General features: G+C 39.6%; 4 protein-coding genes across 4 annotated transcripts in view; 3 read left to right on the top strand and 1 right to left on the bottom strand.

The window, feature by feature from the left end:
- Window positions 1-837, top strand: part of LOC104963455 (glycine N-acyltransferase-like protein 3) — a 1,257-nt gene extending 420 nt beyond the window's left edge. Inside the window, 3 exon segments of the mRNA XM_010792044.1 lie at window positions 4-136; window positions 253-487; window positions 489-837. Of these exon segments, the coding sequence (XP_010790346.1) occupies window positions 4-136; window positions 253-487; window positions 489-653 (533 nt within the window). The 3' untranslated portion in view covers window positions 654-837.
- Window positions 838-1,507: 670 nt separating this feature from the next.
- LOC104963454 (glycine N-acyltransferase-like protein 3) lies at window positions 1,508-3,336 on the top strand. Its single transcript, XM_010792043.1, has 5 exons — window positions 1,508-1,579; window positions 1,755-1,865; window positions 1,953-2,061; window positions 2,683-2,809; window positions 2,913-3,336. Exons 1-5 carry the CDS (start codon window positions 1,508-1,510, stop codon window positions 3,307-3,309), a joined length of 816 nt encoding a protein of 271 aa, XP_010790345.1. The 3' UTR covers window positions 3,310-3,336.
- On the bottom strand, window positions 2,847-5,386 carry mgme1 (mitochondrial genome maintenance exonuclease 1). Its single transcript, XM_010792033.1, has 5 exons — window positions 4,684-5,386; window positions 4,359-4,596; window positions 4,145-4,277; window positions 3,814-3,944; window positions 2,847-3,542 (listed from the first exon to the last, which is right to left on the bottom strand). The coding sequence occupies exons 1-5, from the start codon at window positions 5,198-5,200 to the stop codon at window positions 3,503-3,505; spliced, it is 1,059 nt and encodes a 352-aa protein (XP_010790335.1). The 5' UTR covers window positions 5,201-5,386; the 3' UTR covers window positions 2,847-3,502.
- A 322-nt stretch (window positions 5,387-5,708) lies between these two features.
- On the top strand, window positions 5,709-12,748 carry snx5 (sorting nexin 5). The gene is made up of 13 exons (XM_010792032.1): window positions 5,709-5,860; window positions 7,066-7,170; window positions 7,286-7,396; window positions 7,645-7,766; window positions 7,892-8,015; window positions 8,320-8,415; window positions 8,516-8,621; window positions 8,725-8,800; window positions 8,920-8,959; window positions 9,067-9,153; window positions 9,443-9,602; window positions 9,690-9,775; window positions 11,448-12,748. Exons 1-13 carry the CDS (start codon window positions 5,825-5,827, stop codon window positions 11,496-11,498), a joined length of 1,200 nt encoding a protein of 399 aa, XP_010790334.1. The 5' UTR covers window positions 5,709-5,824; the 3' UTR covers window positions 11,499-12,748.
- Window positions 12,749-14,440: the final 1,692 nt, after the last annotated feature.

Below are 14,440 nucleotides of genomic sequence, written 5' to 3'. Positions count from 1 at the left end.
CAGGATTTGACATTTCTCATGCCCCCATCCTCAAAGAAGTGTCTTCTAACAGAGGAATCAACAACCGATGCTATACTGCAGTGCGCCTTCTGTATTTGCCAGACAGCACCCATCTGTTTAAACCAGCAGCTGACAGGTACAGTCAAATCATTACAATGTACTTTTAAGGATATGTGTGCACATTTCACTCTTATCTGTAAAAAGCAAAAATAATGTTGAAGATGACTGTTATCATAATCTGTTTCTCTGCAGTGAGCTTGAGTCAAGGATTTCATCTCTTAACCTTTCCCATGTTGACTTGGTGAATACAGCCTGGAAGTTTGGAGGGAATAAGCAGGGTTACAGGAACATTGAAAACCTCATCAGCAACTTCCCATCATGCTGCATCACTGACGGCCAGGGTCAGCCGCTGTCCTGGATCCTGGTGTATGATTACTGTGCATTGGGCTTATTGTACACTCTGCCAGAGCACAGAGGGAAAGGCTACGGCAAAAGTCCTGGTCAGCGCCATGGCCAAGAGACTCCACTCTCAGGGCTATCCGGTGTACTGCTTCATAGAGGAGGAGAATGACACCTCCTACAAGCTCTTTAAAAATCTGGGTTTCATTGAGGAACCCTCTTACAGGGCGGCATGGTTGGAATTCAACTTTTGATGTTGTACTCATTGTGATCGAGTTTATAGCTGACATAATATCAGGTAAACATTGTTTTTCTCAGTGAATGAATATGGGAGCAAACTATTCATTTTACAAATGTTAAAGGCTCTCCAAAACAATGCATCAAAACCTGTTTGGTAATAATGGTTCCCCTAAATAAAGACATGTCATGCATACGTGTTATAGTCATGTTTTGTTAAAAAGTATGTTCTTCTTTGCACTACCTGCATCAAAGCTTCAGCAGCTTCCCACTGACAGATCACTCCAGAGGTTTTTTCAATACAATAAAACAAATATTCACACTTCTGAAACAAGCTTAAAACATCTTTGTTGTATCAGTCTAGTTATACTAGACAGATTTATTGGTGATGGTCTAAAAACATATTAAATAATACACTGGACATCAGTGCTATAAAACTAGCTTAGTAAATGTACACAAGTAGGCTACTGTACTTAACTACACATTTTGCTTATATTATATATTATATGCTATTGAATACTATAACTCAACATTTTCTAGCTACAACACTGAAGTCGGATATTAAACATTAACTCATAAATTGTATAAGGTGAAATTATGAAACAGTAATGTCAAACGAATAGCAATATAGGACGTAAGTAAAACAGATCTGTCACGTCCTGGTCACGTAACATGACCAAGATTTGTACTACCTTTTTTAGTCACGTGTCGAAAGTGCGATTCGGATATCCATTCTATGCTCGGAAGCCAACTTTAGCTTTGCTTTTTACTGGCACGCTCTACACACTTCCATGTGTTCTCGGTCTGTTTACTGCACTTCTGTACGGGTTCATTGATATTCCTGACTGGAAAGACTTTACCAGAAGTGAACATGGAACTGACCGGAGAGCAGCTGAAAATGGCTGAGAATCAGCTGAAAAGATATTTACCTCGGTCGCAACAGGTGTTTCCAGTCAGAACTACTGTTGAACATATCTGATAACATAGCCTATTGCAAGCCGATGATCACTGCCTATTATTCTTTTTTTGCTTGAACAAAACGTTGAATTTACCCACTCCCTTAATAACTGATCAAACAATTATTTAGATTACTAAGTAACCAACTTTTTATTTTAAAGGTGTATGGTTATTTGGTCCTCAGAAACAGAGTCAGATCAGACCCAGTGAGAGTTTTTGTGGATAGATGGCCAGAGTTCAATGTCATTGTCTGCAAACCTCAATATGAACAGGTAAGTAGGCTACTTACCATTGTATTAAATATATGTATCTGTATTTCTGCATACACTGCAATTCCTCACATCTCTATTTTCTTACAGAAGGGGGATCTATTCAAAGACATACCAGTTTTTGCAACTGATCAAGCTATTCTAGAGGACATCATAACGAAGTCCAACGTTCTGGACTGGACCCAGTTCATTTGCATTGGTAACACTTTTTTTGTTTTAATTAATAACACTGTAGCCATTCAGTGTCAGTCATTGCTCTTACAAAGTGGCGCTATAATCACTGAAAACAATCATAGCGTAAATGCACTGATCTTTGCAGTCCCGAAGGAATAATGCAGATTTTGCAATGTAATCTTCAAGGCTTTAATTGTATTGTCTTTTGTTTTTTTGTGTTCAAAGTTCTCAACAATTAAGGCATATCATGCCAGCAGTTAATGTCTTTCCAATACCACAGAAAGTGCAAAGCTCTGTAACATAGTCATTACAATACCTAAATGATTATCTAGCCAGATGGCCATAGAGCAAAGTGCTTGTAAAACAATCACAGGTAAAACAGAAAAGGGTTAGGGAGAAGCCATTTGATGAGATAGGGATTCATCTCATAGGGGTAGTGAAAACCTCTATTCCAACTAGATTCAGAAAAAACATATCTATTTTCTACTTCTATCAATAGAGCAACTTTGTGATGTCTTCAAAATATATCATATTCGGATCTTTAAACCTGTTTCAATAAATAAATGTCACTGTAACCAAAAGCAATACACAATTACTTTGTAACACATGTATTAAAGTATTTTATTGTCATATCTTATATCAAAAGGAATCAATCTTCGCCACATGGAGATACTCAAAGCAGTAGCATCAGAAAAAGGCGTGTCCAGCAGCCAACTGGCAGTGTGTCACATGATGATACTTAAGGATGTTTCCAACCTTCCCTCTATAGACAGGTAGAGCCTAACCATGATGTTCATCCAAATCATTATCTTACGTTTAATATTTCAACAGTAAAGAACGATGCTCTGAAAGTCCATCTGCTCTGTTCTGCATCAGCCCAGGGATTTCACTAAGCTATCTGGATGAGTCCCACGTTGGCTTGGTGAATCAGATGTGGAAGTTTGCGAAGAACAAGGAAGCTGTGAGGATGATCCGGAACATGCTCGCAAACTTCCCCTCCTGCTCTGTGCTGGACGCAGAAGGAAAGCCTGTGTCCTGGATCCTGACCTATGCCTCATGTGCAATGGGCATATTGTACACTCTGCCAGAGCACAGAGGGAAAGGATACGCCAATGTCCTGATCAGCACCATGGCCAAGAGACTACACGCTCAGGGCTACCCCGTGTACTGCTTCATAGAAGAGGAGAACGAGACTTCCTACAAGCTCTTTAAAAACCTAGGCTTCACTCAGGACCCTTCACACAGGGAGGCCTGGTTTGGATTCAATGATTGAATGAATGAACACCTCGAAGAAGACGAAGTTGACTAAAATGATTAAAGAACATACCAATTTTAGTCATTGGTCATCATTACATTGACAAATGTAACCCACCTACTGAATGGGACAATGTTATATTTTAGTTAAGGATCAGAGGCGCTATAATAAAAAGGACTTGCTTTAAGGAAATGCTCTCTCTTCACAAATCTCATCTCTTTTCCACAAAAGAACTTGAAGCCTGACTTGTACTGAAATGAGAAGAAAAACAATCTTAAAGTAATGTCAATTCTCAAATAAAAACATTTGTTTCAATTATTAGTTGTTTGTAAAATGTAAAATGTTAAATATAGAATGAAATTGCTACAACTGTAGCCAAAAGTCAAGTCTGAGACCTGGTTAATAACAGCATTATAAAACAGTATTAATGCATGTACCTCTGACTTATATCAATGATAAAAAATTAAAAAAAGTGGAAATTAGTTAAAATATTATTTTTTCTTAAACTGCTGCCTGCTTTACCTTTGTTCTGTGAAGTTTTCGAGACGAAGCAGCCAAGTTGTCCAGTACTTCAACATTAGCTCTGAGCTCAACTGATGAGCATGTGCAGGGGAGCCATCCTTATAGGCCACTACAATGAGACCATTTTCAACCTGCAATGAGAGGAGATCAGTTAGGTTGTTCTTTTGTGTGACACACTGTAGCTTACATCCAGTATTTAAAAAGACTAAATCTGTTCCTTAATATTCTATAATGTATCTTTCAAGTAAGTCATCTGACTTCAGGCTGACAGAGATACATAATCTGGGAAAAAAGCAGAGAAATCTAAATATCACATTGTTTATGTCAGTACCTGGTACTTGTAGTTGCCGTCACTGTTCAAAGCCCCGGCGTAGGCTGCCACCTGAATAGGATTGTCAAAAGTGTTGCTCAAGAATGGTTTGGGCTTCTCTGAAGTCTTCCAGTCAATAAGACATAGCACTCCCCTGCAGAAAAATACAGGCAGTCAAGCCAAGTGTTGAGTGGGAGAAAGAAATCTATCTCCTTGTGTGAATACAAATATCTACCTGTAGCGAGCAACACAATCCACAATCCCCAGATAGTTGAGCTCGGCATGTTGCACAGTGCTTTCAGTGGCTCTCACTGCACTCACATCTGCCAGAACATGGGAGATGCTCTCCATGTATCCCTGTACATCAGGTTGGTACTCTGCTTTCTCAGAGGATTCTTTGTCCATGCTTGTTGCATCTGATATCATTGAGTCCTCCACAGCTGAATGGAAAAGCTTCCCTTGCCTAAATAAATCTGATGAAATAAAACAACTTTAGTCACTTTTTACTCTTAACACATGTAAGTTACCATCCCACACACAATTTATGTTAGAAAACTTACTCTGACTGTACTCTTTGAAGCCTTCTTCTCCAAGTTGTGCGATCATCTTCCTCTTCCACCTCTCCAGGTAGAAGATCTGCTCTCGGGAAAGGGTCTGCTGAAGAATGCGTGTCACACTGGGTACCGGAGACCTGTATTTGCCCCGGTTCAACAAAATCCGGACTGGAGGTCCTGACTCTGCCTCCTCTGTTTCTACAGTCTCTTCGCAGTTTAAGAAGGGATGCAGATTTTTGGGTACCCTCACCTCTGGTCCCGAGGAGGGTTTTTGAGCTTTCACAACAGGTCCATAAATGTGCTCGTCCTCTTCTTGGAGGTTCTCTGGGGTTTGGGAACTAACCTTGGATGACATAACAGCCTTAACAAGAGAGGAGTATCGCTCACTGTCCACCAAGCTGTACGGGCTGTGTCTCTTTGGGGAACTTAGGCAATGACAAGCAGAGAAATTGCCCACAAAGAGGGAGGTGCATTGAGGGACCATGATGCTTCCAACGCACCCCACGCGTTTAAGAATGAACATTGTTACAACTTCCACACAACAAGCTTAGAGACAATAACCGATTAGACACTAACTATATAAACGTTCATTGGTTACCGTGTTTAAACAGTATTTTTAAGTTTTTTGCCTCCATGTTGGTCGCGGTACTTGCCCCGGCATGTTCCAGAGTAACTCCAAAGAAACACAATGGTTTCTGTACGACGCGCCTTTTCGGTTGCACCAACTTCCTGTTTTGAGGTGCAACGTCAGAGACTACATTTCCCAGAATTGAAGTGTGTATCTGAGCCGGTGGTACTGCTTTTTAATTATGTTCTCTTATTATGCATTTTACGCCTTACCGGTACTTCGCCTAATAATAACAACACAATAAAGTAGTGTTGCTGGAAATAAGTTGTCATAAAATAAAGTAACAAATGTTTGGGATGATTGATAACGTTGAGAACCAATCGTAGCATTTGTAAATTCGCCGTCGTCCAATCACTTCACTCGAAGGCGGGATTAAGTCTGACGTTGTCAAGTCGGGATGGAGGCGAAGAAAAAACGGTTTGACAGCTAACCAGTCAGCAGAGGGGGAGCTTCCTGCATATAGTTTTGTTTTTTGGGTTGTTGGCCTGTTCTTGCCTTTTCGTCGATTTCAGTACAATTATGACATCCACCATAGACGAAAGCAATAAGGAAAAGGTAAGTTAAATGGTTCTCGACATATAGCACATAAAGCCAACTCCGTTAGCATCAATGTAGCTAACGTTAATGGTTGCTTTCTGGCCGCTAACTTGTGTTGTTTTCTGTCTAACCTACATACCGCTAGCCTCAAGCTAAAACTAGCTAGTGTTTCATCGATTACACTATCAAGAAGTGGGTAACTTTAACCCCGTGGTGTCAAAATGCATACATGTTGGAACAAGTATCGTTTGCAAACATACTGAAAGTGAGGAAAATATGAAACGGTTTACACGTTTTTTTCACAACAACACAAGACGTAAAAGTGAAGAAAAGTAACGAAGCGTTAGCATGATTGGCATGTTGTTATCTTAATCTAGTGTTTTGACTAAATTAAAGGACTGTTTTGCAGAATCGTTCAGCACACTTGCCTGTGGTAGTTTAGTGGACTTGTGAGAAGTTATTAGCATTCTGACAGGTGCTGATTTTAATTTGTAGGTTTAGATTTTTTACTTGTGATCCAACTTTATGGTCGATCTGGAGGATGCAAAGTTAGTTTGTGGTGCAGTTGTGTTATGTTTCTAAAATGTTGTTCATTTCCTTGAAATTAACAAGGAAAGAATGACAAATAAACTATCTTAAATGACCACAAACTTGAATTGACACCTTAAAACAAAACTTCAACATAATATTATTTGTGATAGATACACCCTATAAATGAAAAACTGAGTAAAGAAAATATTGTTTATTCTTTATTCCACAATAAGATAAACAAGGGTGTGTGACCATGCCTTAAGCAAAAGCAGGACTGGATTCTGAACCTACTGTTAGATCAAAGGTCAGCTGCCTCCAGACCTTTTAAAACCACACCATGGAGGGAGATGGGCTTCTGGATCGCAACATTGTATCTGATAACAGAACATTCCTCTGGTAGCAGCTATTTGTATATTGTTAGGCCAGGAAAGACCCCAAACACTGAGGAATTGTGGTGTTGCATTACTAGCTAGGATGTTGGTGATACCATTAAAATGTTAATCATGAAAACCCTGACTGATAACTGGTATTATTGATCCAGTATTCAAAATGTAACCGTCCGAACCTGTGCTTGATTAGTGTTTCAGCTACACTTTTTACAGTTGAATGACATCAGTGTGTGTGTGGTGTTTACACAGAAGATCCGCTAGCTACACTGTCTTGGATAACCTTTGTTTATTCTTTCTCTATAGATGCGGTCTGTGTCGGTAGATCTAAATCATGATGCCTCTCTTCTCATCGACATTCCTGATGCACTCTGTGAAAGGGACAAAGTCAAGTTTACTGTCCATACAAAGGTGAAAAAACCAACACAACACTTTCAACCTTTTGAATATTCTATTTGGGTGTTTGCTGTAAGTTTGATAATAATTTTTTTTCGAAATGCAATTCAATTATTGTTTGTTTCCCCAGACCACCCTTAGCTCTTTCCAGAAGCCAGATTTCTCTGTTCCAAGGCAGCATGAAGACTTCATCTGGCTACATGACACTTTGGTTGAGACAGAGGACTATGCTGGTCTCATAGTAAGTTGGTCTACTTTCAGACATGACTAACAGAGATTGAAAGAGGCTGCAATATCACTATCTTTCTTTGGGCCTGTATAAAAGAAGGAGAAATAAAAAAATAGGCCCAAAGTGTTTGTGCTAAGAATCAAATTGTCATCCTTTTCAAATAATATGCGTGTGCTTAAATACCATATAACACATTGAGGCCATTTAACCTTTTAACTACAGTATCTTAATGATGTCATATTTTCTCTTGCTTTTCATAGATTCCTCCAGCACCCCCAAAGCCGGACTTTGAGAGCCCCAGAGAGAAAATGCATAAACTTGGGGAAGGTGAAGCCACTATGACTAAGGAGGAGTACTCTAAAATGAAGCAGGAGCTGGAGGCGTGAGTGTAACACTCAAAGAAAACACCACATGTATTATTTAAAAAGTGTCATGTTTGATACTTTACAAAAGTCTCTGAAAATACACAACAAAACATCTTCTTGCTGTCTTGGGTTTTCTTTTCAGTGAATACCTGGCTGTGTTCAAGAAAACTGTCCAAGTGCACGAAGTCTTCCTGCAGAGAGTGTCCTCCCACCCCATGTTGAGCAAAGACAGAAACTTCCAGATTTTCTTAGAGTATGACCAGGATGTAAGTTCCCCATAATGCTGACTTCCTTTCCTGAGTTGTCCGTTGGAAAAGAGGAAGCTGAGTTTACTGGACACATGTGACACATGGCTTCCATCCTGCTGTGATCAGCACTTATGCTTATCTATGAAGTCTTTGGCAGTCAGTGGCTGTGGTGTTTGTTAACAGAACTTAGCTAAGAGTTAAACACATCTATTTGTACATTAAAAACATGACTTCATACCCTTCTTAGTTCCCACAACATATCATACACTGATTTTTTTCTCATGGATTTGATATGATCAATCTCTTAATTCTGTCTTTTAAGCTTACTGTGAGAAGAAAGAATGCCAAGGAAATGTTTGGAGGATTCTTTAAAAATATGGTGAAGTCAGCTGATGAGGTCCTTATCTCAGGAATCAAGGTGAGGTGATGCGATATGTGCAAAAAAACTAAATCACAGCCGCAATGTTGTAGCTACTTCCCCATTCACCTTTGACTGTGCGTATTTGTGTCCTTAACAGGAAGTGGATGAATTTTTTGAGCAGGAGAAGACATTCCTGCTTGACTACTACAGCAAGATAAAGGATTCTACTGCCAAAGCAGAGAAAATGACCCGCTCGCACAAAAGTATAACTTTGACATTGGCACGATAATGTTAAGTCGAGTATAATTCACAAAGTTATATATTAAATTTGTTTAATTTTGATGGCTTTTTTGTTTGTTATTACAGACATTGCAGATGATTACATTCACATCTCTGCCACTCTGAACACTCTCGCTGCTGATGATAGCACAGCAAATAAAAAGTGAGTTTAATGTTCCATTCAAAGGTGAATGATGATGATGATGATGCCAACTTTATTAAATCACATTACTTGCTACGACGTAACTTCACACTTATGTTATGGCTTCACTTTTTTCTCAGGCACCTGGAGAAGTTGTCAGACCTGTTTGAAAAGCTCAGAGTAAGTAGACCTTCAATTACCAACACAGCCTTTGTAAATATTTGTCCTGATTTATACTTTCTATACATTGTGGCGGCTGCTATATGTCATTTTTTGTGTCGCTGCAGAAAGTAGAGGGAAGAGTAGCATCTGACGAGGAGCTGAAGCTCACAGAGCTGCTCAGATATTACATGAGAGATATCCAGGCGGCCAAGGTGAGACATATTTATCTTCTGCCTTTATTCAACATGCACAGATTCACAACATTTATCAAGTTCATTTATTGCTGCTTATCAAACGATTTGCAACCTAAGAAAAAAATACTAATCGAAATAACAAACACTCTTCTGGTCAACTACATTTTTTGTCCTGCACATCTTCCACAATCGGTTTTCTGCAAACATGAAATTAGATTTTATAGTAGTGGATATTTTACAAATGAATGCTAGTCCTCTCTGTCTTCATGTTTCTATTTCTCATGTTAAACTGTCTGGAACATGTCAGGACCTTCTGTACAGGCGAGCCCGGGCCTTAGTGGACTACGAGAACTCTAACAAGGCTTTGGATAAGGCTCGACTGAAGAGCAAGGACATTCCCCAGGCAGAGGAGCACCAGCAGCAATGTCTGCACAAATTCGACAAGCTCTCAGAGTCCGGGAAGAAAGGTTTGTGAATTGGTGCAGAAGAAACTCACACAAACAATACGTGCTGTGCAAGCTTTTGTTTTCAACTGGACACTGTTTTCCTCATAGAACTCACCAGTTTCAAGGGCAGGCGTGTCGTGGCCTTCAGGAAGAATCTCATAGAGATGGCTGAGCTGGAGATAAAACATGCCAAGGTGAGCGGCACATTAAACACAGATGTGTAAACTCTAACTACATTCCCATAGGCACATAACCACTGTGTTGATTATTGTCATCTAAATGTACTAATCAATCGCCATTACACAGCCATTAATTAAACTGACACACCTTCAGAAAATCCTCTGTTGTAATGTCTCAATCATCATACATAATTATAATTATTATCGATAACAAAATCAACAATATTTTTGAGAATGCAAACAGGTTTCTACTTTGTCAGCACTGGTTTTGTTCGGTTTCAACACATAGTGAAACATTAAAGTGGCAAAGTTGGTTTTTAAATCGTATTTAACGGCGCCAGTCTGCTTGCTTGAAATTCTAACCGTAGGACCATTCTGAAATTAGGTTTAACACACCGTGTCTTCTTTGGGAATTTCTTCACCCTTGAATCCTCTAAGTCAAGAGACACTCTTTATAAATCACCAACATAAAGGACTGTGAAATTAGAAAAGCTATTCAAATGTATTATCATTTTCACTTTGTTTGTTGTCCTTATCCCAGTAGTCTGTTCTGTGTAATGATGTTTATGTACTTTAGAACCGTCTTAAGGATTTCTGAAGTGTCAACAAACTTCGAAAGAATACCTCTTTCTTTTCAAAATCACCCAGCAAGCATAATCCATTTAATTACCTCAAAACTATGATACCAAGTTGTTCAGGGATTTATCAGTAAGATATGTTGTTTACAGTGCATTAGCTGGAAAACTTAAAGGTCCCATGTCATGCTTTTCCGGTTATTATACCCTTGTGTGTTATGTATCTTTTTCTGCATGTAAACGGTCTGCAGAGTCACTAACCCTCAAAGTACACCCTGTAGCGAGTAAAACTCGAACACAGAAAAGACCTGTCTATGCTGCCCCAGAACGCCTCGTTGGAGATTTCTCTTTTTCTTCCTGGTACTAAGTGACGTAACGACGACCCAAATGGACCCATTGGTCCAAATGGACCAATTCCTCACACACACACACATCTTTTCTAAGCTGCAGCTCCGGGATTTCTCAGCCTGAGACGGCGAGGCTGTGAGTCCGTGTGTGTGAGCACACACAAACTCACAGCCAGGCTGTGGGGGTGTGTGTGTGTGCTCGGGCTGGTTTCGGGCTGTGTCTCGCTGTCTCGCCGAGCCCACGCAGCAACCAGGAAACCACGCCAATAAGCCAGCTCACACTGTCCGCTCCTCACAGCAGCGAGCCTCTCAACGTCCCGCCAACACGGCACCCAGACCCCACGCAGCATTCTCATCTGTTTGTCATTACTGGTGTCATTTTCTGGATGCTAACAAACGCCATTGTAACACATAATCACTGATGTTCCGCTGTAACCGTGGTGGACTCATCAGAACAGAGTGGGCGAGCTGACCAATCAGAGCACACTGGGCTCATAGGGAGGGGGGGGCAGGAGCTCCAACAAGCCGTTTAGGACAGAGAGTGAATACACATACTATACAGAGATGCTGTATGAGAAACCAATGTGAGTTTGGAAAATTGCACAATATAAATCTATTCTAGTAGACCTCAACAATGGAATTATGATCAGTAGAAATGGCCATGTCATGGGACCTTTAAACACATGACTAACTGGGATACAAATGTGCTTTGATATGTTTTATTGCTTTCTTAGTACTGATACTGTTTCCCCCCTGTCTCCACAGAACAATGTGACTCTATTGCAGGGATGCATTGAACTGCTCAAGAGCAACTGATGAGTATTCAAGTTTTCCTGTCCTACCATCACTAAGTGACCAGTCATAGAAAATGGAAGCCTGGCGTCCCCAGGGCCTTGTATGGATGTGACTCCAAGCCCCATCTCTGCTCCCCACCACGGGTCTGATGCCACTTTAAACCCCTGCACGAGACCCAGTGTCTTGAAAGCAGAATGTCTTCATGTTTACAGAGTCCCTGTCCCCAGGTCAACGGTCCATCCTTTTCCATTATTTATGGAAGTCTAACTCAATGTGGCTTCCAACATTAAGGTTTTCTTTTCTTTGCAGTACCATTACATGTGATTATCCATCCCCTTATTTCTTGTTTTCTTACCTTTACATTATGCACATAGAAAGAAATTCCTTTTTGATCATATTTTTGCCTCTAAAAATTCTGATTAAGCCCTTCCCGCTCTCATTTACACGTTTAAATAGCCGCTTTTCTTTCATTAAAGGCGTAACGCATGTTTTTGAATAGCCATAATATGTTTTATTATTCATGCTTAATCTGTTGGGGCTTTTTTGTTTGCAAATGGAACAGTTTTACAAAAGTAAAACTAGTGCCTGCGCTCTTGTGTAAGAGTTAAACCAAACCAACTCTTCAGTAAAGACAAGCTGATGACTGACTTAAGATGAGCGGCCATCTACAAGTGGTCTAATATACCTGTACATCACCTCAGGAATGGACAGTTAGATTGTTGTCCCCATTTCTTTCTATGCAATAAGTGGCCATAGGTCCCACAGTTATCAAAGATAAACAGTATTTTTGCAAATATGGCTGAACCATAGGAGAGCAGAAGATGTCAAACAGTATCTAGCATTTTTATCAAAGCAAAATCAACACTGGTTCTGGCTCTAAACTTGCATTTTGGTTTTATTTGCACTAAGCATGCATGATACCCCCCAGCTACAGCTCACTTTTCCGTGTGTGCTTATTGTTGCTCTTTCTTTATTTTGCCCTAAATTCCACTTGGTTTTTGGTGGGGTCTCATTTATCAGACCTGATATATTTACCAGATCCTCTAAACATTTTGCTTGTTTAAAGCAGTTATAAAAAAGATGCACTAAGGAGATTGAAAAACACTTTACAATCATGACCGGGCTCAGTGGAGTGTTGAAATGCATTATAGTTTTCTAAGAAATTGAATGTATTTGTAATGGATTCCAACTGTGTGAACAGTTTCTTACAGAACATTAGCATTTTTATAAATTTGTAATAATGGCATTGAATAAATCTTACTTTCCCAAGATTGATCTGTGCCAGTCTGCATTTGTTTTTAAAAAGCGTATTTATAAGTTTGTTTTCTTTGTATTAAAGAGTGCCTTTTTATTCCACTAGGTGGTGTTATCTATCTGTTCACTGTGTTTCCACTCATGTGTGGGCCCTTGAATTTCCACCCAGCTGTAATGCATGCAGGTTTGTGTTAAATCCATTGACCATTGTGGATCCTGTGATTGGACTGTGGTGTATTGGGTAAGCTTTGAGGAAATGCTGGAGTGCTCATGGGAATCACCACCAGCAAAGTGTCCTACTTCATGAGTAGCACTAGGCAACATAGCCTGAACAAATAATCTGCTGAAAGACACAGCTCTTGTGATATAAATATCTTTATATATGATATGTATCTAAAGATATACAAGTTATAATGATCATGTGCATAGACAGAATATACTGTACTTGTCAATATTGACATGATCACTACTAGCAGTCACAGTGACCCATTTTGGTCGAGCCTCTGATGGAATAAAACAACACACTTGAGCCAATGAGATCACAACACATTATCAGTGCAAACAGGTTCGTTTGCCAACTGGGATCAGAGCAAACAGTGTTTGAAAGCATGGTATTAAAGAAGTATTGAGAGGGTGGATCCAAAAAACACGGCCTCCTTTGGAACATAAAGACGGATAAGTAGTATAAGACCCAGACATTATGTTGATGTAAGATGCCATTATTGGAACAGAGCTTATTTCACTTCACAGTATGAAATAGGCAGTTACTGATCTGAGCATATCAGCATGAAACAGAGTATCAGTGCTTTTACACTGCTGTAAAATGATGATAAGGAATTTCCTCAGTTCTAGCTCTAATCGCAGAAATAAAACTTCTGAGGCAATATAGCACTGTTTAAAATATGTGCTCGGGCGTAAAGGAACACATCTGCCTGCTTAAAAGACTCATTCTGCTGACTATGAATTCCCTTATCTCCCCTAGGCGCGATTAGATAATTTGCAGGCTCTAAAAGGATGATAAGAAGTACAATTTTGCTAGTTTTCGAAGCTTTTGGAGACATCATTTATTGACCATTTATAATTAATCCAGCTAAATCTTTATTATCCCAAACCTTTTAGAATACTCAGTCACACACACTTAGACAATCAGGCCAAAGCATCTGAGGATGCATGATGAAAAGCTATAATAAAAAGGACACATAAAATAAAATAAAAGTCATTTGTTCAGATGTACTTTTGAATGCTGTGTCATGTCATGACATTTTCTGAGTCAAGGATTGATGAACTTCTACTTCTGTTGAGTGAGCTTATGAAAGCACCTGCCTCAAAAGTAGACAAAAGCCTGAGAGCCGGACAGGAGGCATGAAGCATAAAGCCCTCCTTAAATAGAAACCGTGTCCTCTGAAGGGTCTTTCGTTTATTAAAGAACAAAAGTGCACCTGCAGCGCTTGCTGAGATAAGTGAACTGTTTGGACTTCCTTATCGAAAGAGAACAGGATGCTTCTTAATGGTTTGCACACAGAGAATGTGTGTTCTATGACAGGTTCAGGATTTAGCCATCTGCAGGGTGACACATGAGCAGCAGTTATGGGAACTTATTTAATTAAAACTTTGAGGATAATCCCTATCATTATTTCTGATTCTCAAATTGTCTCAAGGTAATTTTATGGAAAAGCTCAGTTTTCAAGCACTACATATCGTAGACAATC

This window comes from Notothenia coriiceps, unplaced genomic scaffold, assembly GCF_000735185.1.
Source record: "Notothenia coriiceps isolate Sejong01 unplaced genomic scaffold, NC01 NC01_scaffold00036251, whole genome shotgun sequence".
Lineage (NCBI taxonomy): Eukaryota > Metazoa > Chordata > Actinopteri > Perciformes > Nototheniidae > Notothenia > Notothenia coriiceps.
This window is presented reverse-complemented; position numbering and strand designations above follow the sequence as displayed.